This window comes from Momordica charantia (assembly GCF_013281855.1).
Source record: "Momordica charantia cultivar OHB3-1 chromosome 10 unlocalized genomic scaffold, Mcharantia_2.0 BLBB01000010.1, whole genome shotgun sequence".
NCBI classification, from domain to species: Eukaryota; Viridiplantae; Streptophyta; class Magnoliopsida; order Cucurbitales; family Cucurbitaceae; genus Momordica; species Momordica charantia.
This window is the reverse complement of record NW_028275158.1, coordinates 18,369,136-18,393,334: the sequence shown is the minus strand read 5'-3', so window position 1 is coordinate 18,393,334 and position 24,199 is coordinate 18,369,136. Positions and strand designations below refer to the sequence as shown.

Below are 24,199 nucleotides of genomic sequence, written 5' to 3'. Positions count from 1 at the left end.
TTTTATGGTATTTTCATTGATTTTCTTTTTCATATTAATTTAAAAAATACAAGACATTTGAATCAAAATCATAAAGTAGTTTACAGCACATGAATTTCAAGTATGCATTTTGATTCTTGAACAAGTCTTTCTAGACTAGGATATGTGACAAAATCCCTTTTTTTCCTAAAGTTTGTCTCTATTTTTTAAATTTAGCTAACAATTTAAGAATACTTTTTCATGATAATTAATTTTTTTAAAAAATAAGTATATCCTATTTTGATAGTTCGTATCCATGAATTTTAAGTGTTTTAGTGTTGTCCCTCATCTTTCTAAATATTTATTTTTGCCCAAAACTTTCGGTAAAAATAATTTGTCTTTATTGTTAATTTTATATTAATCTAAGAACTTAAATCCATTTGAAAACCCGACACTACCTAACTTACTACAGTGAACTTCAAATACTTGTAGTTTGTCTAAGGATCTCTTGATCCAAATAAATAAACAAATGATATATATATCAAACTTTTGTTAATTAACTTATTTAAAAAAAAAAAAAAGAAGAAGAAACTAATGATTAAGATTAAAATAGTTTTTTCCTAACCATCGAGTGGCTCATTTGGTCCAAAGAGGTTAGAAACTTATTTCGATTATTTATAAAATTTCTATATAATTGTGAGAATGTTCCAAAAAAAATGAAAAACAAGAAATAAAGTTAATTGTAAAATACTTAAATTTCTTAAGAAAATTGGGAGCGAGAAATAAGAAACGGACCATTACCAAACAGCTTCGACAAATTTCAATTTTCAAAACAAAAAAGTGAGGCCTCTGAACTTTTAATGATTCAAGAGGCACCAATTGTTTTTGTTTGTATATTATTTGTAAAAGACATGGCATCCACGAGGACCATTTAAGTTCACATCTATCAAATGTCAGAAATTATTCCAACTTATAACGTTGCAATGGACATTTCACCTTTTATTTTAAGGCTAAGGGACAAAGGAGTAGGTGTAAAGCAAAACAAGACACGTCATCAAAATATCAATATTTATTCAAATATGTTAAATTACCATTTTTTTAAAGGTAAATTACCATTTTAGTCCTTGTAGTTTTTGCTAATTTAGATATGTCTTTTCTTCTACTCGAGAGAGTGAGACAATTAACTGATATCTAAAGAAAACATGTAAAGTAAGAAAACTACGAGTGGATGGACGGTAAATTGAAATAGTAATTTTGCCTATTGACAAGATTCTTCAATAATATTTACCATTTATATATATTATTTGTACATTAAGGGTAATATATTTCTGTCAACCTCTCAATATTTCAATCAACATTTTCATATATTTATGAGTCTGGAGTAAATTAACATTTTCATTATTTTGTTAAAAAGATGATTAAATGTAGAAAGAAATTGAACAAAATATCATTAGTGTTGACATAATATTAATAATAAGAACTTTTAATTTAGTTAAAAATTATGGAATGCTATTTTCAATTTAAATATTATGAATTTACATCAACACTTTATCGATATTTTTAGATCGACATTTTCATGGAGTTGGTACTAATATAAATATGAATAGAAACAAAAATGACTTCATAATTGTTATGCGAAGAAAAAGGTGTCTAATTATATTTTTGGTCATGGTGTTGGGATGGAGAAAAGTTGGAGATGTCTCTAAAATCATTGTGTCGTAGAACAAATGGAAACGAAAAAGGAAGATAATTTTTTATTTTTCTTCTTTCTAGGAGAGAGAAAAATGAAAAAAAAAAAAAACATTTTTCTTGTAATTATTAAGAGTGTTGTAACTTGTCACATCCTCCATTAAAGGGAGTCCATTTCATTCTCTATCCCACAAAATTTCCCATAAAATTTGGGATTTTCTTGGGATCGAGTTCTCGTGGAGAATTATTCCCATTTATTATTATTAATTCGAATTAAAAGCTCATTATCCATGGTAAAACTTTAGTTAAAATTTAAATTCTAATGTCATTTGAAAAGCAAAATTATTAAATTTTATAAGAACATCATGATACAACAAATCTTTAAAAGGTAAATTTCACGATCTAATTATCAATATAGGTATCAAAACGCCAATCCAAATAAATTTCGAGTAGAATTAAAATGGAAAATGAGGCGGGTGCAGGGACTGAGAACATCCCCCATCAAAATTAATATTTTACAAAGTAGAGAGAAAAAAAAGTGATCTCGTAAGAATACGTTTTAACCAGTTGAACTATGCAGACCGGCGTAGTTAGAATTTAAATTATAAAAAAAAAAAAAAAATAATTCAAGAACCACTCTCACACAGCCCTTCTTATTCATCTGGCAACAAATATACATTAATGAAAAAAATCAGCCACAATTTTATAATAACATTGCCTCATTTTCCAAGCAAACAACTCTAGGCTTACACAAAAACAGAAAGCCAGTCATTTGAGAAGAAGCTTTCACCAAAAATATCAACCTCCTTTCTCATCTCACTCACCTATTATATATATTTTTACACAATTTCTGCCTACTATACCAAAATGCAGACCTGAGTCAACGACGCTTCAATCTCTGCTCACACTCGACCGGGTAAATCAGCACTGAATCTAAACACAGACCGCCTTTCGTGTGCGTGCAGTCGATCTGTGTCATAGAGAATTTTATCTTTGTTGATTCGGTTTGACCATCGACGAGAAAGTTACCTGCGTGGTGCAGAGTCCATTTACCAGCTTCCTTTAGATAGCATTGAGTCTTGGCATGCTGACCATCGGAAGTCCAAAGCTGGAATTGCACGGGCTTTATGTCCCAACCGTGGACGTGCTCGAGGTTATAGATTCGACGGCCAAACCTCCTCGATTCACGACCCAACTGCAACCTGAAGTATAGGCTGTAAGTTCCCGGTGGAAACGGGAAGTCTACCTCTCCACCAACTTCAAACCACCATATTTGCTGAAGATATGCAACAGTGTGGAATCTACAGGAAAGAAATTGGAAAACCGATATCAGTTCCCGCTCAACGGAGCAAGCCGTGCAAGCAACAGAATCCCGAGAGTGCCACGAGAAGTACAAGACTTATGAACAGGTGACATCTTGCATCATATTCCATTGATGATACAAACTTATATTATATGGACCCGTTAGTTCCATCAGCTCTTCAACCATCAGTGAGATAGTAAGACTTCATCAAGAACACTACAGAAAAACGATATCGATATGACACTAGTACCTCCGAAAATTCAATAGAACGATTCGATAAGCATCCATATATACCAATCAAATATTGGTTGGCAAATCATTGTTCTTACCAAACTTGGAATTTTTGGTTTAAAAACAACATTCCATAAGAACCATGCTTCCTCAAACAGACAGATATACAAAAATCCTATGGAGAAGAGGGAGGCAAATAATTAAACATCAAGATTAGATAACAAAGATCATACTCCGTGAAATTCGAGCACGAATCGTTTCGATTTTCAACACCAATCTCGACATCAATGATAAGAAACAAACAGAGAATTCCACATCCTAGTCCCACAGATTGATTCATTCCAAGGCAATCAAAATATAACCAATTAGCTCAGTTTCAAAACTTGTTTCTGATGAATCTAACTGACCTTGATTCTTCAGTCGAGATGCGATTCCAATATCTCCGATCATCAATCCCAGTTATCATCAAATCCATCGAAGAAATTGACAAGCAAGCACCGCCTGAAAGTTTATCCAGCCAAACTTTCTGAAACGAAAACGAAAACAGAAAATTCAACAAACGAATCTTCGAAAATTCCTCTTCATCGTTCCCAGAAATTCATCAGAAATCACAGTATAAGATCTCATACGACTAACAAGAACAGAACCCACCGATTCTAATTCAAAAAAAAAACAAAAAGTTTCCCCTAATTTTGCAAAATCGTCGAATTAAACCTAGAAGGAGAAGACGAATTACCTTGTTTCCACCATCCAACGGATTCTGGCGACAAAGCCTCGTATAAATCTCTCTCTTACTCAAATCCGGGGGCAAATCAAAACCCCCAAAAACCCGACGAGCAATCGCCTCATAATTCGGGGGCAACTTTGATTCCCAAACGAAATCGGCCCAGGAAGCCCCACGAAACGCCCGATTCAACCGCGCCAGTTTACAAATCTCCGGCGGACCCAAGTACCCCAAAACAGCCGCCACACAATTCTCCGGCAAATCCCCGAGCCCGGGCTCCGGCAACGGCGCCGGAGAACCATTATGCAGCCGAAACAACACCGAAAGATTCAGACCCATCACAGAAAAACGAAGAACATGGGAGAAGAAGGAAAAGGGGGTGCGATTCTATAAGAAAAGAGGGAAAATGAACGGAGTGGAGGATCTGGGGTTGCTTGGATTTGTCAGTTTGTGAAAACCCAGCGGCTGTTTGTTTCCTGAGAAAGTGAAGGACGACAGCGGGGAATGATATGGACGGAAAGTAGAGGGTGACTAGATATTTGGCGTTCATCAAGAAAAAATATTGAATTTTAACGAAATGGAAAGAATTTTGGCCATTTTAGTTGTGGAGTTGAGTGGACTTTGGTGCAATTCGTCGAATCTTTTTGGCTGATTTCTCCTCCAAAATAATTAAATTTGGAAGCCTGCGGTTTCGTACTAGATTGAGATTCAGCCATTGATTTTTCCTTTTTATTATCAAACAGTACAGTTGTCTAGTTTGGTTTAGGATAAGGATTAAGAACTACATTTATTATTATTATTCCTAATCCTACCTTTATTCCGTTTCCGTCTCCAAGTTTATTCTTCTATTGAAATTGAGATAATGCCTTAGAATAAGTTATTTTTGTAAATTTATTTTCACAAATGTTTCATGTTTACCAATTTTACCGTCTTAGATTTTTGGATTTAAAATTTTTTTCAAATACCAAATTTATCCTTATTTATGATATTTATATTTATTATAATTTATCTTTTATTTAAATGCAAAAGATTAATATTCTAAATTTGATTATGTAAACATTAAATTATTGTGGGACCTAAATCAATCCTCCTCGTAATTTCCTAATTTATTCCTTAATATATTCAATTATTATCATAATCCTCAAAGTTACTCCTTGATATATTCTACTAAATAATGAAATTTATTACAAATATTTTTTCATTTTATTACAATTTTTTAGGCCAAATTTCAATAATATTACAATATATATATATATATCCGACTACCTAAATATAAACTATATCCAACTACCTTTTCAGTTATATGGAAATATAAACTATATCCGACTATAAACTTTAAGCAACATACACTAAACAATGGTGATATAAACTATAGCCATTATAACATACACATATATGGAGATGTAACATATATCTGGCTATAAAGTATATACGACTATATCTCTCTACAATTAACCAACAAAGCAAATAACTTACTAATCTTCCGGTCGGCGACAAAAAAGAAACCTCGGGATAAACGGATGGAAATAATGGACGTGCGGCCGGAGACGAAGGAGAAGCTAGACGGATTGTTTCGACGACGAAGAAGAACGGAGACGAAGGAATTGACGGAAACATAACCATAAAAGAAGAAGAAAAGTCTGGAGGATTTTGGGATTTGATATTTTTTACTTTTTAAAAAGTTTAATTAGGTAAAATTTAAGGGATTTAAAATGTAACCTCCCAAGTAGCCAATTTTAGATTTTAAAAATTAATTAATATTGAGCTTGAGATACGAAAGGATATATTAGTAAATTGGGTGATGGGTACCATCATAAATGGGGTTGTTTCATGACAAAAGTGTAAATTTTATACCATTCAATCCTTTTATGTAATTATAGTCTCTAACTAACCTATCAATGTACTAATCCCATTGAAATTTGGTTTAATATGTGTTAGCTAGGTTTGATTCTTCTATATATCATCATTTGCTCTTAATTTATCGGAAAAAGGCACTCAACTTTTGATAATTTGTATTTTGATACGAGAAGCCATTGAAAGTGAACATGTTGATGATATTAAGGATCTCACATTAATCGGATAAGGGACCTAACAAGAATTTTTAATAGACATGAACTACTCCTCTCGTTGCCAATTGGAATTGAGGTGGAATCATATGAATACTAATAAATGATAGTTATAGATTCGGGAAAGAGGAAGAAACTTGTAATATCGTAGCTACTCACGGTTATTTGGTTGATTGATCATTGCTTATGTATGTTATTTGTTGTCGCTAAATTAACGGTTGTGGAGGTGGGAATTGAACCATCGACTTTTGTTTGTAATAGGTGTCTTATCCACTAAGTTATGTCGATATTTAAATATCGTTATGCTATTTTTTTAGTTTCATAAGATGAGAAATTGAACCATTGATCTTAGAGATGGTAATGAGTATTTTATCCACTGAGTTATATGTTTATATTGGCTTAAGTATAGTGTTAATGACAAAAACTCATTGAATTTTTTTATTTGTCCATTGTCATGTTCGGTTGAATCATTACTTATTATCTTATTTTGTGTGATAAGATGCAAAATATACTCATATATTTATATATTTATTTTAATCATATCTCTCCCACATGACAATGATTGCAAAATTTTGATATCTGATAGTCTGAGAATTTAGAGATTTGGAGGGTTAAAAAGAAAGGAAAACATATTTTGATTAAGAAATTGGAGAGGAGAAAGATAAATTTAGTGATTTTAAATAGAATTTCGAGGATTATATTTTGACATTAGATCTATAGAAAAAACGATGAAATGTTCAGATTATAAGGAAATATAACAAAAAGGAAAAAAGAAAATTGTGGTAATTTAGAGAAATTGTGGGGATCAAGAGAGATTTGGAAATTAAAGGAAAGGTAGAAATTATTAATTATTGAATTTATTTGAATGCATCTTGTATCGTCCTCTCACTCGTCCGGTCGGCTTGTGCCTACCATTCCGCCAGCTCAATTTGCAACGTGTTGTCACATGATTCGTCTACACTGCCGCATCGAATGCCACATCAACAAAAATATGTACATTTATGTAATATCATCCACCATATTGTATATCCCGTAAACACAATTCTCACATGTCAAACATCTAGCTATTTGGTCCATTAGTTCATATTCCTCCCAAACTTGTTTTGCCTTCGTTTGAACTCCAAATTTTAGTGATTCATAAAGCTTTGGTCTCACACCATAGATACTTTGAAATACAAAAAATATCAACAAATAAAGTTTGTTATTATCAAAATATATAGTATAATTGAAACTCGTAAAGCAACAGTGGGAAGTGAGGATTTGAACTTCCGACATTATGGTTAGAGATATATATCTTAATCTATGCTAAGTTGACAATTTTAATGTTATACATATATATATATATATTGTCATACATATATATATATTTTGCTATGTATTTGAAATAAACATTTTAAAATATAGAATTTCAAAACTATCGTAAACTATATTATAACGTCAATTTTTAAATTTATCAAAGACAAAATACAAAATAAGAAATAATTATGTGGACCAAGGATTGAAGGAGATAATATCAAGTAATTAGGTTATGATCTATAAGGCTATTAGCCAACCCACTCTACTCTCGATCATATACTAGATTTTTAAGTATATATTTCCAATAAAAAATGTTGTAAGTTCAACCATCTACTCCTAAAAAAAAGAAAAAAGAAAAAAACAATTACAAGATTTTTTTTCATAAGATGACTCCTATTTGATAGCACATGCATAATCTAGATTGAGATCACTGCTCATCTCTTATTGATAAGAGACTTGTACACATTTAATTGTTGTTTCTAATAAATATCCAACCTCACGATTCAACAAGTATATTTTTCGAGTTCTTTACATTGAAACTTTGTTGAGTTCTCTCCTTGATTGTGCTCATAGCTTCTGAATCCAATTGTCATAATACGTTCAAAAACATATTATATTGTTGTTAGTCATACACGCTCGAACCTTTATTTTTCATGTAATATAATATAATGATATGTAATCGACTTGAGATTTGAATCTACATCAGAGACAAAAAAGATATCTTTAATAAACTAAAAAAATATGATGAATGATGGATGTACTTGATGATCCCATTTCTTTTTGCTTTCTTCCCCTTGCTTAATTATGTCTGAAAAACTAGGTTACAGACTATATCAATACACTGAAAAATATTTATAATTCATTGGATGTTGGAATAACTTAGGTAGGAAGAGAGGTTAAGATGAACTTAACTTAGCGATAATTGGTACTTCTAGTCTGACCAATAGGTCATGAGTTCGAATCTCTCACCTCCATTTATTGTATTTACAAAAAACTCAGGAACAGTGGCTCCTAGCCATAGAGAGCGTGGGATTGTCCCTAGTCACAGTGATCCAAGAGTTTTGTGTGAAATGATTCTTGCTCAACAGAAATTAAAAAAAAAAAGTAAAATAGATTTTTGCTATTCTATCAATTTCAATGAAACGCGTGATTCATGAAGTGAAAGACACGAAGAAAACGTTATTTTCAAGAGAGACATTAGGTAGACCCCCTTTAATTTCTTGTATAATTCATGTGCAATGATTTAGAAATGGGGATGAAATTTCTTTGGTGTGTTAGTGTTGGGTGGGCACACACATTATTGTTTTCTAAAACCCAACATTTAATTTCCATTGCCAAAGTCAAATTACAGCCAAAGGAAGTCAACAATTTAGCTTCCAACTCAGGCAATTGAAATATATATCCTTAAAAAAAGGAAAAAAAAAAAAAAAGGAAAGAAGAAAAATCTCAAGCAATTAAAAATCTTTGTTGAACTTAGAATTTTAAATACCCACAATGATTGACAATTTCTTTTCCCATTTTTGTATCTCTAAACTTTGTTAAAAATATAATTCCTTCCAACCAAACTTGACATCCTCCAAAATATATAGTCCTTTTTCTGCCCTTTGTTTTCCATTTCTTGTCTTTAATGGTGTTAGGATCTTTTACATGTTGGTAAATTCAGCATTTTATTGTTGAGTTTGGATTTTTTTTTTACTTGTTTAGTTTCAATGGCTAGATTTGAGTAATTTAATGATTAAATTTGAGCATTTTCTTTAAGTATTTTGTTGGTTGAACTTTTTGTAACTTTTATTGATTGTGTTTTTTTTTTCATTTTTAAAACTTTCAAACTTGCTGGACACAAAATTCTATTAGATTCCTGAGTTTTAAGAAATATCAAATAAATGAGAGACTTTGTTCCTTTGACATAGAGTTAAAATTGAAAGTTTAAGGATCTATCGGATACTTTTAAAGTTCATGAACCTATTATACACAAAATTAAGAGTTTAAAGATCTACAGTACACTTTTTAAAGTTCAGAAATCTATTATATACAAAATTAAAATTTAAGGATTTATTAAAAGTTCAAGAGTCTGTTAAACAACAACTATAAAGTTTAATGACTAAACTTGTAATTTAACATAGCTTCTAAGTTTTTTCCCCTTTTTTTAAAAAAAATTGAAACAACATCTGTAGGTGGAGATCATTCGAACCTCTAATGATGGTAAAAATTTTCGGTATGATTATTGTATGCATGTTTAATAATACTTGTAAATTTTTGTAATTTAAAAATGAAAAAAGATGTGAATTTAAATTATAATTCTAGTATGATAATCCATCCTTCCTAAAAGAATCCTAGATTTTGAATTAACCAACAAAACATAATACCTTTGACATGCACTACTACACATGACAACGACAACAGAAGATCATTACGACATGTCGTCTTCAATAGTACTTTTTTGCCACGTCAAAGCGTGGGATGGAAAATTTCTGGAAGGCCTTCTATGACCATTATTTATTATTATTATTATTATTATTATAATATTTTCTCTCTCTCCCTTTAAACCGTCAAAATAATAATAAATAATTTAAAATAAACAAAAAAAAATCTCGAATTGCCAATTTAGACCACGCGATTATAGCCGTGTGAAAATTGAAAAGTCTACACGTGTGTGCTTGTTCATACCAACCTACACAACTTATTAGGTCTAGGGTTGTACCGGGTAGGGACGAGAGAAAATTTCAGTTTTACAAAAAATAATAATATTATTAAATATATATTAGTGAAATTTTATTTATATTTTTTATATTTTCGATTTCCCTTTTGTAATAGGATAGAGTTGTCGATATCGAACCAATAAATACATAGAAATATTAATGAAAATGTCAACGTGTCGACAGATATTTAATACTATAGGTGTATGTATTTAAAACAAAGAATTCTAATTTATATGATTAAATATCTATGGAGAATCAATCCAATTATCCATACACATAAGTATACAAATGTAAACATATAAAAATTCTAGAGCGAGCCTAGCTCAATTGTATCTCCAACCAAAAGGTTGTAAGTTCAATCCCCATCACATATGTTGTACTAAAAAAAAGTATAAAAATGTAAACATATGATAATATTAAAAAATAAAGTTAGGATGAGCCTAATGATTTTGTGCAGGAAAAATGAACATGTGTCACTCACTTTTATCTAATATATCTTTGATTTAAAAATGTATAAATTAGTTTAAAATTTGTTGAGAAACAAAAACTTGATTTTGTGTATCTAAACTCAGAAAAGTTGAAATTTCTTTCCTCATGTAAATTTCGAGGAGGAATTAGAAATTTTTAACTTTTAAATAAGTTTATTCTCTTTTAAAATTTTGTCTTTTTTACGTCATATCAAATTATCATTAACTAATTTTAACATTTTTTATAGGAATTATAAAATTGAAAAATGGTAAAGGTTAAAGGAATAAAATTGAAACTATTTAAATTAGAGGTTAAAATATATATTTAGTTTTTGTTTTATAAAAGTATAGCATTGCAGTTGGGATAAGAGTTTTAGTATTTGATTTCAAAGAATAATTATAATTCATGTTTTTTATGATTGTATTATTTTTCGTATTTATTTCATTTTTTCTATACACAATATGTGGTTCATATGATCAGGAAAAATATATTTTACAAAGTAAATTGGTTTTTTTGGAGACTATGTTTATTGTGTTTTGATAACCATTATTTTATACTTAAATATTTGGTTTTCATGACATTAATTTATAACAGCTATAAATTAATTGAGTCTATTAATTATGTTTAATATTTCTCATTCATATATATAGATTGTTCTGGTTAAGAAGGATTTTATTACAAAAATGATTTCGATATGTTCTCTGTTTCTTTACAAAATTTTGAGTTAGTTTTTTCGATTCCAATCCACTCTGATCAGTACACGTTCGAGTTGGGTGTTGTGTTAACCTTGGGGAGCAATCGGCTATATACAATTTAGCACCATGGTCGTGCCGAAATTGCTTTCAAGGCAGTGGGTCATCAATGGCACAACAATCATTTTCATCTAATTCTTCCTATAATTTCCAACAATATATGTCAATTACTGCTAAACTAGGCTCGTTTTACTTCTTACTTATTGGACTCGTTATTCACTCACTTTTTCTGCTAATGTGCAGCGGCAAGCAGCGCACTAATAATACGCTTGATAGTTGTGCTTCCTAATTATTATTATTTTTTTGGAGTATGCTTCCTAATTAATTTAGAATGACATAAAATAGCTTAATTTAGAAACGCATAATAAATAGAGTATATGTGCTATAACTGGTATTGTAAAATATATTTTTATTTAAAAATTATAAATTGAAACACAATAAATCTCCATCCAAAAAATAATAATAATTTTCTATATTTATTTCAATTATTTTTATAAAAAATAATTTATTTTTCTTAGAAATAGTTAAATGTCAAAATTTTAAGTTAGCATTATATTATTTATTATCTTAAATAATTATTTAAAACAATATATTGATTTTTATAAATAATTTAATAGAAACATTTAATTTATATGTTTATAATTTTAAAAAAAAAAAGAGGCTGGAGAGAAAAATTTGAAAACAGTTTTGCATGAAATTAACTATTTTAGATCATTACTTTCGAAAATAAGTACACCAAAAATGTTATTTTCCTTGTATAAACTAGATAATCGAATCATGTACATAATTTTCCTTGACCCGACCCAACTGATCAACTCTTAAAATACTCATAATTATTAATTTTCATGAGTATCACTGTTCAACATCTAAATTAATCAGTGATTATTGATATTAAAATCAATTAATATATACGTTATTTGTCTGATTATATATCTAAATCTATATTTTTTACATTAAAATAAAAAATATACTAATTACAATTATCAAAATCAATGAAGAAAGATGAGAACATGCTAATTCACATGGTTGAATCCTAAGAAAATAAAATAAAATAAATATAATTGGTCAAGCTAACAAGTCTAACTAAAAAAAGAAAAAGTCACATAATCTTTCTGTTAGTCAAACTAATGTTCATCACAAGACATGAAAAATTAAAGTATTCATTTTAATATTTCAAAAAAAAAAAAGAGTTCATTTTAAAATTTTAGAAACCAAATAAATACTAAATACAAAAATTTACTATACCAATTTAGTTTTCGATAGAGAATATTTCACTCTTTATTCTTAAAGATCAATCTCTTTACGACCATCATTAAAAAAATTAACAGTTGATTCTTTTTTTTTAAAGTCTTTCTTTTTTAATCTCTCTTACTTGTTAAATTTTATGGATTGTTTTTCACTTATAGCGATGCCACGTGTCAGTCGTTAAAAAAAGTTGACGGTAAATCCACGAGTGAAAAGTAAAAAAAAAAAAAAAACAAAAAGATTGTAACGTACCCCAACGGTCGGTCTATGTAAATGGACGGCAAAAATAAAAAAAATAAAAAAAAACTAAAAAAGAAAGAAATTATTCAGAGAGTCACGTGCGTGTAGCGTGCACGAAGAAAAAGAGAGGACCGTACACCAAATTCCCTTGGCGTTCCCAACGGTCATATTCCACCGACATATTCCAACGGTCACTTACACTCTTCTCTCTCCGCCATTCGATCCAAATCCAACGGCCTCCGATCAAAGTTCCCCACAGTCCTTATACCCTTTTCCCCGCTGCTCCCTGGTTTCTGTTTCAGCGCTGGTATATCAAATCAGTCACACAACCAACCCATCAAGAAGAAAAAGGAACGAAGAACAGCAACAAAAACAACATCAAGAACAAGAAGAGAAATTTTACAGACACAGGTAATGGATCTTGAACTTGAACTTGTCTCGCCACTGTAGAAAACCGCCCCCCCCCCCCCCAACTTCTACTTATGATTTTCCTCTCTGTTCTTCAGTTTGGTTGAAGGGTTCTGTGGGATTTGGATTTGCTGTGATGATGGCTTCTAAATCTGTTCTGGGTTTCACGTTTCGCTTCGATTCCTCCATCTCTCAAGTATGTTTCTTCAACTCTGTTCATCGTTTTGTAAGTACGCAAACCCTCCTCTGTTTTTTCCAATGAACTTCTTCCTCTGAGAATTTGGGAATCCGATGATTTTCTTTTCCTAGGCAGCGTTCTTGTAATCTAGTTTTCATTCTTTGTTTGATTTCGGGTGGGGATTTGTTGTTTAGGACACACGTTTCAAACGGAGTATTTGTTTTGATATTCTTCCTCTGTTTCTTGTTGGTTTTTCATCGGATTCCTCTGTTTTTTTTTGTTGTTCATACGATTTTGAAATTTTCCACACACTCACGTAGTTTCATTCTTTTTGGTTCATACCCATTTGAGAAAAAGGTTATATATTTTTGGATTATAAAGAGTAGAAGAGAAAAATAGGGTGGTGGGGGTTGTTGATTCTTTTAGAAAAACGAAGAAAAAAAGTTGGAAGAAGATAGAGGATGTTGGCTGGGTGTTCTAGTTCAACATTGCTGTCGCCAAGGAATCGATTGAGAAGTGAAGCACAGCCGCAGTTCCAAGCCTGCCATTTGCAGCTACCCTCTTCAATGAGCACACAGAGGTTGGATTTGCCCTGCAGCTTTTCCCGCTCGAAAGACGCCTCTGCTGCTGCCCGCTCCCCTTCGATCCGCCCGGTCGCGCTCTCCGTCGAGAAGCAGAGCATCAGGCTCCCGCCCTTGGCCGCCACTGGCCAGCCGATCAAACAAGAGTTTTGGAAGAGGAAAGGTAAGAACTTGAAGAGAATTGCAGAGCAGGTTGGGATTGATGATGATGATGAGTCTTCCATTAGCAGCGCCAAGAGGAAGAGGGAGAGCAGAGAAGACGGCAGGGAAGGGCTGATTCTGAGCCAATTCGGAGGCGGTGCCGGGAGTTTCTGGTTTCACCAACCGGACGGGGACGAGGAAACACTCTGCTTTCTTCCTGGAAGTGAAGTCATTTCTTCGCCCCCGTCGTTTTTGGCAGAGTTCGCCGATTTGGGAAGACGAAACGACGGAGAAACCAGCCACGTGAAAGCTGACAACGACTCCGGCTCCGGCTCGGGTTCTAGTTCTTCATCAGAAAGTGAAAGATTTGCATTGAGGACAAGAATAACAACAGAGAATGTTTCAGCAGCAGCACCAGAAATTGGCAATGGCAGCTCAAGAAATCCTTCTTATCATCACCATCAGGGCTCCAATTTGGATCATCAGAGGCAAGAAGAAGAAGGATTTGAGCTCATCAGTCTTCTAATGTCCTGTGTGGAAGCAATTGGATCAAAGAACATTGGATTGATCAACCATTTGATTGATAAACTTGGGAGTCTTGCATCTCCAAGAGGGCCATCTCCCATCACCCGTTTGATTGCTTATTACACTGAGGCTCTGGCTCTTCGGGTCACCAGAGTTTGGCCTCAGGTGTTCCACATCACGACGCCCCGGGATTTCGATCGGATCGACGACGATTGCGGGACAGCGTTACGGCTTCTGAACGAGGTGAGCCCGATCCCGAAATTCATCCACTTCACGGCGAACGAGATGTTGTTGAGAGCATTTGAAGGGAAAGACAGAGTCCACATCATAGACTTCGACATCAAGCAAGGGCTGCAATGGCCCAGCTTGTTCCAAAGTCTGGCTTCCAGAGCAAACCCTCCAAGCCATGTCCGAATCACCGGGATCGGCGAGTCGAAGCAGGAACTGAACGAGACGGGAGACAGGCTCGCGGGGCTCGCCGAAGCATTGAGAATACCGTTCGAGTTCCATGCGGTGGTGGACCGATTGGAGGATGTGAGGCTGTGGATGCTTCATGTGAAGGAGCAAGAGAGTGTGGGAGTGAATTGCATTCTCCAATTTCACAAGACATTGTATGATGGGAATGGGGGAGCATTGAGGGACTTTCTGGGGCTCATCAGAAGCACAAACCCAAGCATTGTAGTGATGGCGGAGCAAGAAGCGGAGCACGACGAGCCGAGGTTGGAGACCCGAGTAGCCAGCACACTCAAGTACTACGCAGCCATCTTCGACTCGGTGGACGCTGCCAGCCTCCCACCGGAGAGCTCGGCGCGGTTGAAGATAGAGGAGATGTTTGGGAGGGAGATAAGGAACATGATAGGATGTGAAGGAAGGGAGAGGTATGAAAGACATGTGGATTTGAGAAATGGAAGAAGGTGATGGAGGAGGAAGGAGGAATGCAGTGCGTCGGGATTCGCGTCGACCGGGAACTTCTTCAGAGCCAGTTCCTGCTGAAGATGTACTCTTCTTCTTCAGGATTCAATGTGGAAAAGATTGGAGAAGAAGGAGGAGCAGAAGGAATTAGGCTAAGTTGGGAAGAACAGCCAATTTACACACTATCAGCATGGGCACCAGCAGAAGCAAGTTTATCTTCATTTAGCCATCCAAAATGAACATGATCATCAAATTTTTTTTCTTCTTTTGATTGAATTTCATTGTAATTTGTTATACAGAGGAGAGAGAGAGGGGAATTCTTTGTAGGGTAGAGAGAGAAAACACAAAGATTATTCTTTCATTCTTTTGGTTTGAGTTGTCACAATAGGGGCAGTGTTGAGTCCATATTATTTATTATATGTTGTAATTCTTTAATTCTTTTATGTAAGTGTTGATTATTAGTTCTTTCCATTGTGATGTAATCTTTTTTGTTTGAAGGTTTTCCACTTCTTTTTATATAATAAAGTTCAGACTATTCATTCATTATTCTTCTTTTCAATCCCATTGATTTAGTCTTCTTTTTGTGTTTTCATGTGAGTGATCTCTCTCCATCATTTAAATACTTAGCCTGGTTATGTGAGAAGAAATATTAAAGTTAAAATGTCACGCTTGGTGGGTGTAATTTCATTGAATTAACGAACGATTTAGTCTTTAAATTTTAATTATAACAATTTAGTTCATAAACTTTCAAGTTGGTTACAATCAGGGTTTCAAATGTCGAGCTACATGTCGACGTGTCAAGGTGCTCAACATCGACACGGGGGCAAAACTTTCCGTTGTTTGGTTGATGCATGTAAACATCGTATTTGGTCCGGCTTAATTTTTGTTATTTATTTATTTATTTATTTTTATTAAGTTTTATCTTCTTTAGTTTGGTTAAGAGTAACGTAACTTTACTTTATTACTGGTTTTAAGGTAAAGTTTTAATTAAATAAAAAATAGATTTATTTTAAAAAAATGGATTTATTATTATTGTTATTATTTATTCATTTATTTATCTATTTTTTAAATATCTTATTTATTTTGGTAAGTTTTATTTTTATAAGATAAAGTTTTAAGTTGGATTTGTTTTTATTAAGAGAAAAAGGTTTTATCAATTAATTTTATTTTGTTTTTTAAAGATTTTATTTTATTTTTTATTTTGTTTTATTATTATTGTAATATTTAGAATTTAATTAAAAATATTTTCTTTTTGCAAATTGATTGTTAAAAAAAAATAGATTAAGAAAAATAGATTTTTTTTAGGTAAAAGATTTTTGATTTTGTCAAGTCTTCATCTCACCTCACCAAAAGTGTCATATTTCCTGCTTCAATTCTACAGCTTACCATTGTTTTTTGCACTTATAGGGTTCTGTTTAGTTTGGAAAAAAGAAGGAAGAAACAAGGAAACTTCTACTCCTCTCTCTTAACTCTACCATAACCACCTCCTCGTGGATCATAATCCTTTTTCTCAACGAACCGATCCGCTTCCACTCCAACTAATAGACCCATAATATTTCTTACATAGGTAAGCAAGGTGGGCTCAGTTACGTTTATGACGTTTGTATTTATTTATTTATAATTTTATTCTATCTATTTTTTTCTTTTTTGTTGCTAACTGTGGAAGAGTTTACGAGCCGTATTTGTTAAAATTTGCAGACTTTGAGGGTAGTTTTTTTTTTGCTTCTTATTTTACTTTAGTCTTATCTTTGCTGGTAGTACCGTGTGGAGGTTGAAATTGGGGCAATTTTTTTTCTTAAATTTAAGTTTTCAGGTGAATCTTATTGTTTTTTTTTTTAAAATCTTTTTTTAGCTTTAAAAATAAGATTTTGATGAATAGAATTTGTTTTAAAATTAATATTTTTTCTTTAATTAAGGTAAATAAATAAAGCTTTAAAAAATAACATTTTGTTCCAAGTTTTAAATAATTTCTTTTTAAAAAAAGTGTAAAAGTAAATAATTTTTTTCTGACTAAGTTTGACATCAGAGTTTTGTTTTTTTTTTTTTTTGAATTTTAAAGGAGATCTTCTTTTACAGAGTTTTAAGAGAGGAGATATAAAGGGAAGATTTAAAAAAATCTTAGGAGAAAAGTTTGTTTTAGAATAAAATCTTATTATTATTGTTATTATTTCCAAATTTTCAAATATTTACAGAGGGGCATGACTTGTTAAGCTATTGCTTCGGGTCGAAGCACTAAAAGAAAAGGACCGGGAAACGCGGCGATATAGGAACCACGGGACCCCCCACTAGTCTAGTAAAGGGAAAACAGAAGTGCGCTCCTGCGCACCAGATGAAAAAGCCCTTTACCCTTTGAATAATAATAAGGTCAGCTTCATAGTTCCAACCTAGATAAGGCTTTTTTATGCCCTTTTTTTAGGTTGGGTTGCTGGATACGGGATCCTCGTAGTAGGCTGGACCAACATCCAGCCGAGAGAGGGCAGCCTTTAGAAGCAAGAGGTTGGGAAACCAAGAGAACGCTTCGCGTTTTCTTATCTTTTTCCCGCTCTAGGAGTAGGAGTAGCACAAAAAGAGGGATTGGGATTATTGACCCAATGAGAAAACCACTAACATCTTCCTCGTTGGGGCTTCGCGCACTGGGAAAACGCTAACGCGACGGGAAATCGGCCAGAACAAAGAAAAGTTATCAAATCCAACTTAAAAAAATGTATTAAAATGAACTTTTAAAATAAATAAAAAGATAGTTGTTTTTTTATTTGTTTGAGGTCTTCGTAAGTTTTTTTAGTTTTAAAAAATAAATTAAATGTTTTGTATTTGTAAAAGGAAACTTAGTTTGCATCCTAAGGTGTGGCACATTAGTGAGAGGTTTGAGTGTTAACACATATATCACAAATTCAAGTCTCAATGTGCCTAAAATAAATTATTTATTTATTTATTATTTTTTTACTAAATGTTTATTTCAAAAACTCCAATTACAGGAATTGGAATCTTCCAATATTTTCGAGGTGTCAAATTTTTTCTAATGACATTCGGGCCACTCATACCTATTAATTCATATCTTATTACAAAATGTGAATTAATATAATATGAGACATTTAAATAAAAACACAAATATATAATTTTTTTGGACCAAATCATATAATAGGATAATTTATGATAAAAATGGTACCGTTTTCGAACAGTATAGTAGGGTGCTAACACCTCCCTACGCTCAGTCGACTCCCGAACCTAAAATCTGTTTTTTGTAGACCATGTTTTTAAAATAGGTAACCAATTTTTTTTTGTTTTTTTTCTTCATTTAATTGTATTTTTATTTTATTTTGCATCATCATGCATCTCACACACATTCACAAAGCTCCTACCCGGGCTTTACCTTTTAGGATTAGATCGGAGACTGAGTAGTGTAACCTTCGTGGAATTTCGGTTTCCGTGCAGGTGCATGAAATTCTCCACTCAAGTCGACCATACTGCCAAAGCATATGGAACATTTAGGGGCCATTACCCTTTAGGATGCATTAGTACATAACTTCACACCATATTCATATTACATTTATGTCGATTGTTATGTTGTTCATGGCATATTGTTTGTTTTGATAAAAAATTTAGGGTTGATTTGGAGTTTTAACCATGAGGTTTTAAATGAACCACTTTTTAAAAAAAAAATAAAGGAAAAGAATAAAAAAATCATTATCTTACTTCTTCCTAGCTATTTGTTTAAGTTTTTGGTAGAAGTGTTGCCTTTCAAAGGGATTTTAAACGTCCCTATGTAGGCCCACCAAAAACTTTCGAATTTATTCACTTCTATCGAAAATTTAGGAGTTCAGCTTTATAACCCTAGAGTTTAATTTTATGTACATATTCATGTTTCTCTCTCTTAGGGTGAACTAGAGTCTACTATTACATTTGCATGCAGTTAGAATGTACTAATTTATCTTGGGGCAATTTGTAGCATATTTAGATAACAATCTTTTTCCTCCTCAAAGAAAATAAATTAAAAAAAAACATATTCTTTCTATGCATCATTCTACATGACCATAGCATAAATTTAAAAAAAAACAACTATCTTTTGCATACATTATTTTACATGTCCATAGCATAAATTAAAAATATCTATCTTTTTTGTTCATCATTTTACATGTCTATATCACAAATTAAAAAATTTATCGTTCTAATGTATCATTTCATATGTCTAAGTATATATAAAAAAAAATGACGCAATATTTCGCATGCATTGTTTCGCATAATCATTTAAAATTCCCCTAATTTGTGATCCAACATTTGCATCACATCGTCTCATGCATATCAATTTCTATCTTAAAAAAATCAAAATCTTAATACATCATAATTAACACAAACTCTTAGAAAAAACAGCTCAACAACCACATATTTACTATTCTTATATACAAGGTACATAAAGCAGCATAACATGGAAGAATTTAGCGCTGAGGTAAAGAAATTAGAGACGAAATCCACGAGCGGGTCATGGATGAATTGAATGCTGAGCTAAAGAAAATAAGAGACGAGATTCAAGAACAGGTCATGAAGGTGCAGGATGTTGAGCTAAAGAAGATGAAACAAGACATTGATAAGATTCAGGGGCAAATCACAGAAATTTTCAATGTCTTAAAGAATATTGTTGGGGACATTTCTCAACCTAACAATTTAGTCGAATCTCATAACAATTTATCACCTAGGGTGGACCCACCTCTTTGTCAATCAACAGAAGGCTTCCCCAGCATAATTCGTCACATGAAGCTTAGTTTTCCAAGAAAGGCCAACAAGTTCCTACAAACTGCCAGGTTGAATTCACATTCAAAGATGGAAAACATCAAAGGCCAATTACTCAAATAATTTAAAAGGTAAAGAAAAAGAAAATGCTACCAGTAGAAATGCTGAAGGAACTGCAGGGAAAGAATATGCTCAAAGATGGGGGAAGCAACAGAACAACTGCTAGTGCCTTTAATTAATAAAGAGCCACATCCTGAAACAAATAGAAACTCTACTAAAAGGAAAAATAAAGTCCAAGTAGTAATCTCGAAGCGCAAGTGGAGGCACCAACAAAGATCTGCGGTATACAATCCTTCTACAGTACCCATAAACTCATTGGCTCTGTAGTATGACCCACAACTAAGATCGTTAACATTACCGGACAATCATAGTAGTTGGAGACAACTAAAGCGAGAGAGCTTTCATCCGATCCCAATATCCTATACCGAGTTGTTATCCCAATTATTTCAAGGTAATCTATTAGCTCCCGTACCCGTAGAGCCATTACAACAACCTTATCCAAAGTGGTACGACCCACATGTTCGTTGTGATTACCATGCAGGAGCTATAGGTCATTCGACTGAGAACTGTACTTCACTGAAGCATAAAGTGAAAGTTCTAATGAAGGCAGGATGACTTACATTTTCAAAGGAAGATGGTCCACACATGAAGCACTAGAATCATGAGTTCACGAGACTATGGAAACCAATGTGGATCTAATATTTTCCCACTATCAATAAAGTCTATTTCTTATTTGAAGTCATCTTTGAGATTGCTTGCTAGTGTTAAAATGGCAATGAAGCTTTAGTCATCCATGATTTAGCTAAGTACTTGTAAAAAAGAATGTGAGTGTGTGGAAATTGAGCTATTTTTCTTTAAAAAAAAAAAAATCTAAGTCATACATTCATTCATTCATCACTCATATCATATCATATCATTGATTGAAAAACAAAAGAACAAAAAAATGATTTCTTTGAAAATGCTCTCGATAAAAATGAAATTACATGTTTTGGAATTTTTCAATGATAATTTTTATATGGTTTACTCTTATAATTCTTGTTAGTGGAGACCTTAGCAAGAATCATAAACCAACCATAGTAAGTCACTTGGAGGGAAAAAAAAAGTGAAAAAAGAAATGAAAAATGAAAAAATGAAAAATTTGTGAATGCTTTCAAGGTTCTCAATGAGATATAATCTTTTTCAAAACTCAACCAATTTACAAAGCTTTGTTCTCAGGTTAAACCATAACTCAAAGCAACTTTATGTTTGCCTCCCTATTTCTTCCCATGTGTGAACCAGTAAATCACTAAATATCCATGCTGGGGCAAAAATGCCTATTGAGGCGGGAGTCCAAAATTACTCACTCCATATAAAACCTTGAGCCTAGCCTGCTTTGAGCCTAATCTACCTTGAGCCGAGCCTACCGATATATGGTAAATATGACCAACATTGAGAGTTGACCATTTACTGCAAAAATCCCTTGCTCAGTCTGTCATATACAATTTTTGTGATGAATATCAATATTTGCCTACTTACCATAAAAGCCTTTTGCTAAGCATGCCCCATCTAATTGTGTGGTAAACGTCCAAAATTATCCACGTTACCTTGAGAACTTTTAAGGTAATAAATAACATTAGGCTCTTATGATTTATTGCTTCATGAATTGGTACGTGTAGTCGTACAAGCATCTCCCTATTCTGACTGCCTTTTATTCATATCTAAAATTTTCTTCCCAACTCTCTTTCGTCTTGTTCTTCAAGCTTAATCCTTTGTCTGTTCCTTTCTTTTGAGTAAAAAGTGATTCATAATCACATTCCATTGTTAAAACAAAAATTAGTATCATGCATACATGTTGCATTCTTGCTTTTAGTAGGCATATGCATAATTGCATCATGCATTGAAGATCAAATTCATTGGCTAAATAAAAACCAGATCATATGTTGTCACACATTTTCAAGTGAGAAAAATAAATGCAAAGTAAAATGGAGCATCAATTCATGACATTGGGGCAATACACAGTTGTAGATACACCCATCCATCATAAGATAGTTGCGCCAGAGGTAGCGCAACAGCTTCTCGGGGAGCCTCCTACAGATTTCTTTAGCTTTTCCTCAACCTTTAGAGTTAGAGCTAGTTGATAGGCCATATTCAATTATCAGCGACAGGGTACCCGATCTTCATTAGCTATTTCTGGCATGAGCTCTACAAGGGGATGCAATTTAATATGAGTGCAGCTTTCCACAGCCTTCATTCCTATCCCATTCTTTATGATCTCTGGGTATTCCGGTCGTTAACTCCTTACGTCACTACGACCATTTCTAAGGACCGACCGACGCCTCAACTCCACAGCTGATACCTACGTAGTGTAGTATTGGTCACTAGGATGAATTTGTTCGGTCTGACCTTTCGCTCGGATATCAGACTCCCCCTACGATAAGTAGGGCATACTGCCATTGGAAGTTCGCATTTGCATGAACACATGGTTTTTGTTAGTCTTATCGTCATGCGTAAGTACATATCTCTTGCACTTAGCAAGTTTAAAAGGATTTCTAAACCCTGCACTCAGGTCAAAAACTTCCTAATAAATCAAATAACTTCAGCCTTTTCTGGAAATTACATTTTATCTGTTGGAGATAGCTATGAAGCCAAGTTTTATCACCTCGATATTTTGACTATATACCAAGTCGACACCCGTTACGACCGAGTCGACCAAGATCTCCTTTGGTCTCGTTCCCATTCTTTGTTTGAACCGACCTAGATACGTCTTACTCAGACACATATTCCGACAAACTCCATGCAGCACGTCGTGATTCGCGCTTACATTGAAGAGACGTTTAGGCCTTGTCGAGAATTCTGTAAGAGACCTCGCCTATATATAGACATCATTTGCCACTATCCAAGGTCTCCTGCTCAACATGTTTTAGCTCATCCTCAAGGTCATCCTTCCGTCCGAGCCAAACTCGCAAGCTTGGTCATTTTTGTGATTAAACATTTATTCGGTTAAATCGAATCTGATCCAAGTCGAGGTCGAAGCCTGTGTTAAAGCTAGGTCTATTGTATTTATCATTCGGTTGAATCGAACCCGATCTAAGTCGAGGTCGAAGCCTGTTGTTAAAGCCAGGTCCGTTGCATTTTCTCATTCGGTTCAATCGAACCCGATCCAAGATTGAGGTCGAAGCTTGTTGTTAAAGCCAGGTCCGTTGCATTTTCTCATTCGGTTCAATCGAACCCGATCCAAGTCGAGGTCGAAGCCTGTTGTTAAAGTCAGGTCCGTTGCATTTTCTCATTCGGTCAAATCGAACCCGATCCAAGATTAAGGTCGAAGCCTGTTGTTAAAGCTAGGTCCGTTGCATTTTCTCATTCGGTTCAATCGAACCCGATCCAAGTCGAGGTCGAAGCCTGTTGTTAAAGTCAGGTCCGTTGCATTTTATCATTCGGTTAAATTGAACCCGATCCAAGTCGAGGTCGAAGCCTGTTGTTAAAGTCAGGTCCGTTGCATTTTTTCATTCGGTTAAATCGAACCCGATCCAAGTCGAGGTCGAAGCCTGTTGTTAAAGTCAGGTCCATTGCATTTTATCATTCGGTTAAATCGAACTCGATCCAAGTCGAGGTCGAAGCCGATTGTTAAAGTCAGGTCCGTTGCATTTTATCATTCGGTTAAATCGGGAGGTCGAAGCCTATTGTTAAAGCCAGGTCCGTTGCATTTTCTTATTCGGTTAAATCGAACCCGATCCAAGATTGAGGTCGAAGCCTATTGTTAAAGCCAGATCCGTTGCATTTTCTTATTTGATTAAATCGAACCCGATCCAAGTCGAGGTCGAAGCCTGTTGTTAAAGCCAGGTCCTTCTCATTCGGTTAAATCGAACCCGATCCAAGTCAAGGTCGAAGCCTGTTATTAAAGTCAAGTCAGTTGCATTTTTTCATTTGATTAAATCGACTCGAACCAAGTTGAGGTCGAAGCCTATGTTAAAGCCAAACTCGCAAGCTTGGTCATTTTTGTGATCAAACATTTATTCGGT

At 33.5% G+C, this 24,199-nt stretch overlaps 1 protein-coding gene and 1 pseudogene across 2 annotated transcripts; one reads left to right on the top strand and one right to left on the bottom strand.

Annotated features, from left to right (window-relative positions):
- Window positions 1–2,269: 2,269 nt before the first annotated feature.
- Window positions 2,270–4,547, bottom strand: LOC111013404 (F-box protein PP2-A12). The gene is made up of 3 exons (XM_022287841.2): window positions 3,918–4,547; window positions 3,589–3,707; window positions 2,270–2,948 (listed from the first exon to the last, which is right to left on the bottom strand). Exons 1-3 carry the CDS (start codon window positions 4,242–4,244, stop codon window positions 2,528–2,530), a joined length of 867 nt encoding a protein of 288 aa, XP_022143533.1. The 5' UTR covers window positions 4,245–4,547; the 3' UTR covers window positions 2,270–2,527.
- An 8,375-nt stretch (window positions 4,548–12,922) lies between these two features.
- LOC148208724 (scarecrow-like protein 28 pseudogene) lies at window positions 12,923–15,959 on the top strand (annotated as a pseudogene). The gene is made up of 2 exons (XR_015787068.1): window positions 12,923–13,082; window positions 13,178–15,959. The product of XR_015787068.1 is annotated as a scarecrow-like protein 28 pseudogene (transcript).
- The last annotated feature ends 8,240 nt before the right edge of the window (window positions 15,960–24,199 follow it).

What these genes read in the sequence shown, in the direction of transcription:
- LOC111013404 (XM_022287841.2), bottom strand. Translation starts at nt 4,244, where the DNA reads ATGGGTCTGAATCTTTCGGTGTTGTTTCGGCTGCATAATGGTTCTCCG. An exon ending in CGTTGGATGGTGGAAACAAG is followed by an intron (nt 3,708 to 3,917) that starts GTAATTCGTCTT and finishes TTTTCGTTTCAG; the next exon opens with AAAGTTTGGCTGGATAAACT. An exon ending in ATCTCGACTGAAGAATCAAG is followed by an intron (nt 2,949 to 3,588) that starts GTCAGTTAGATT and finishes TCTTTCCTGTAG; the next exon opens with ATTCCACACTGTTGCATATC.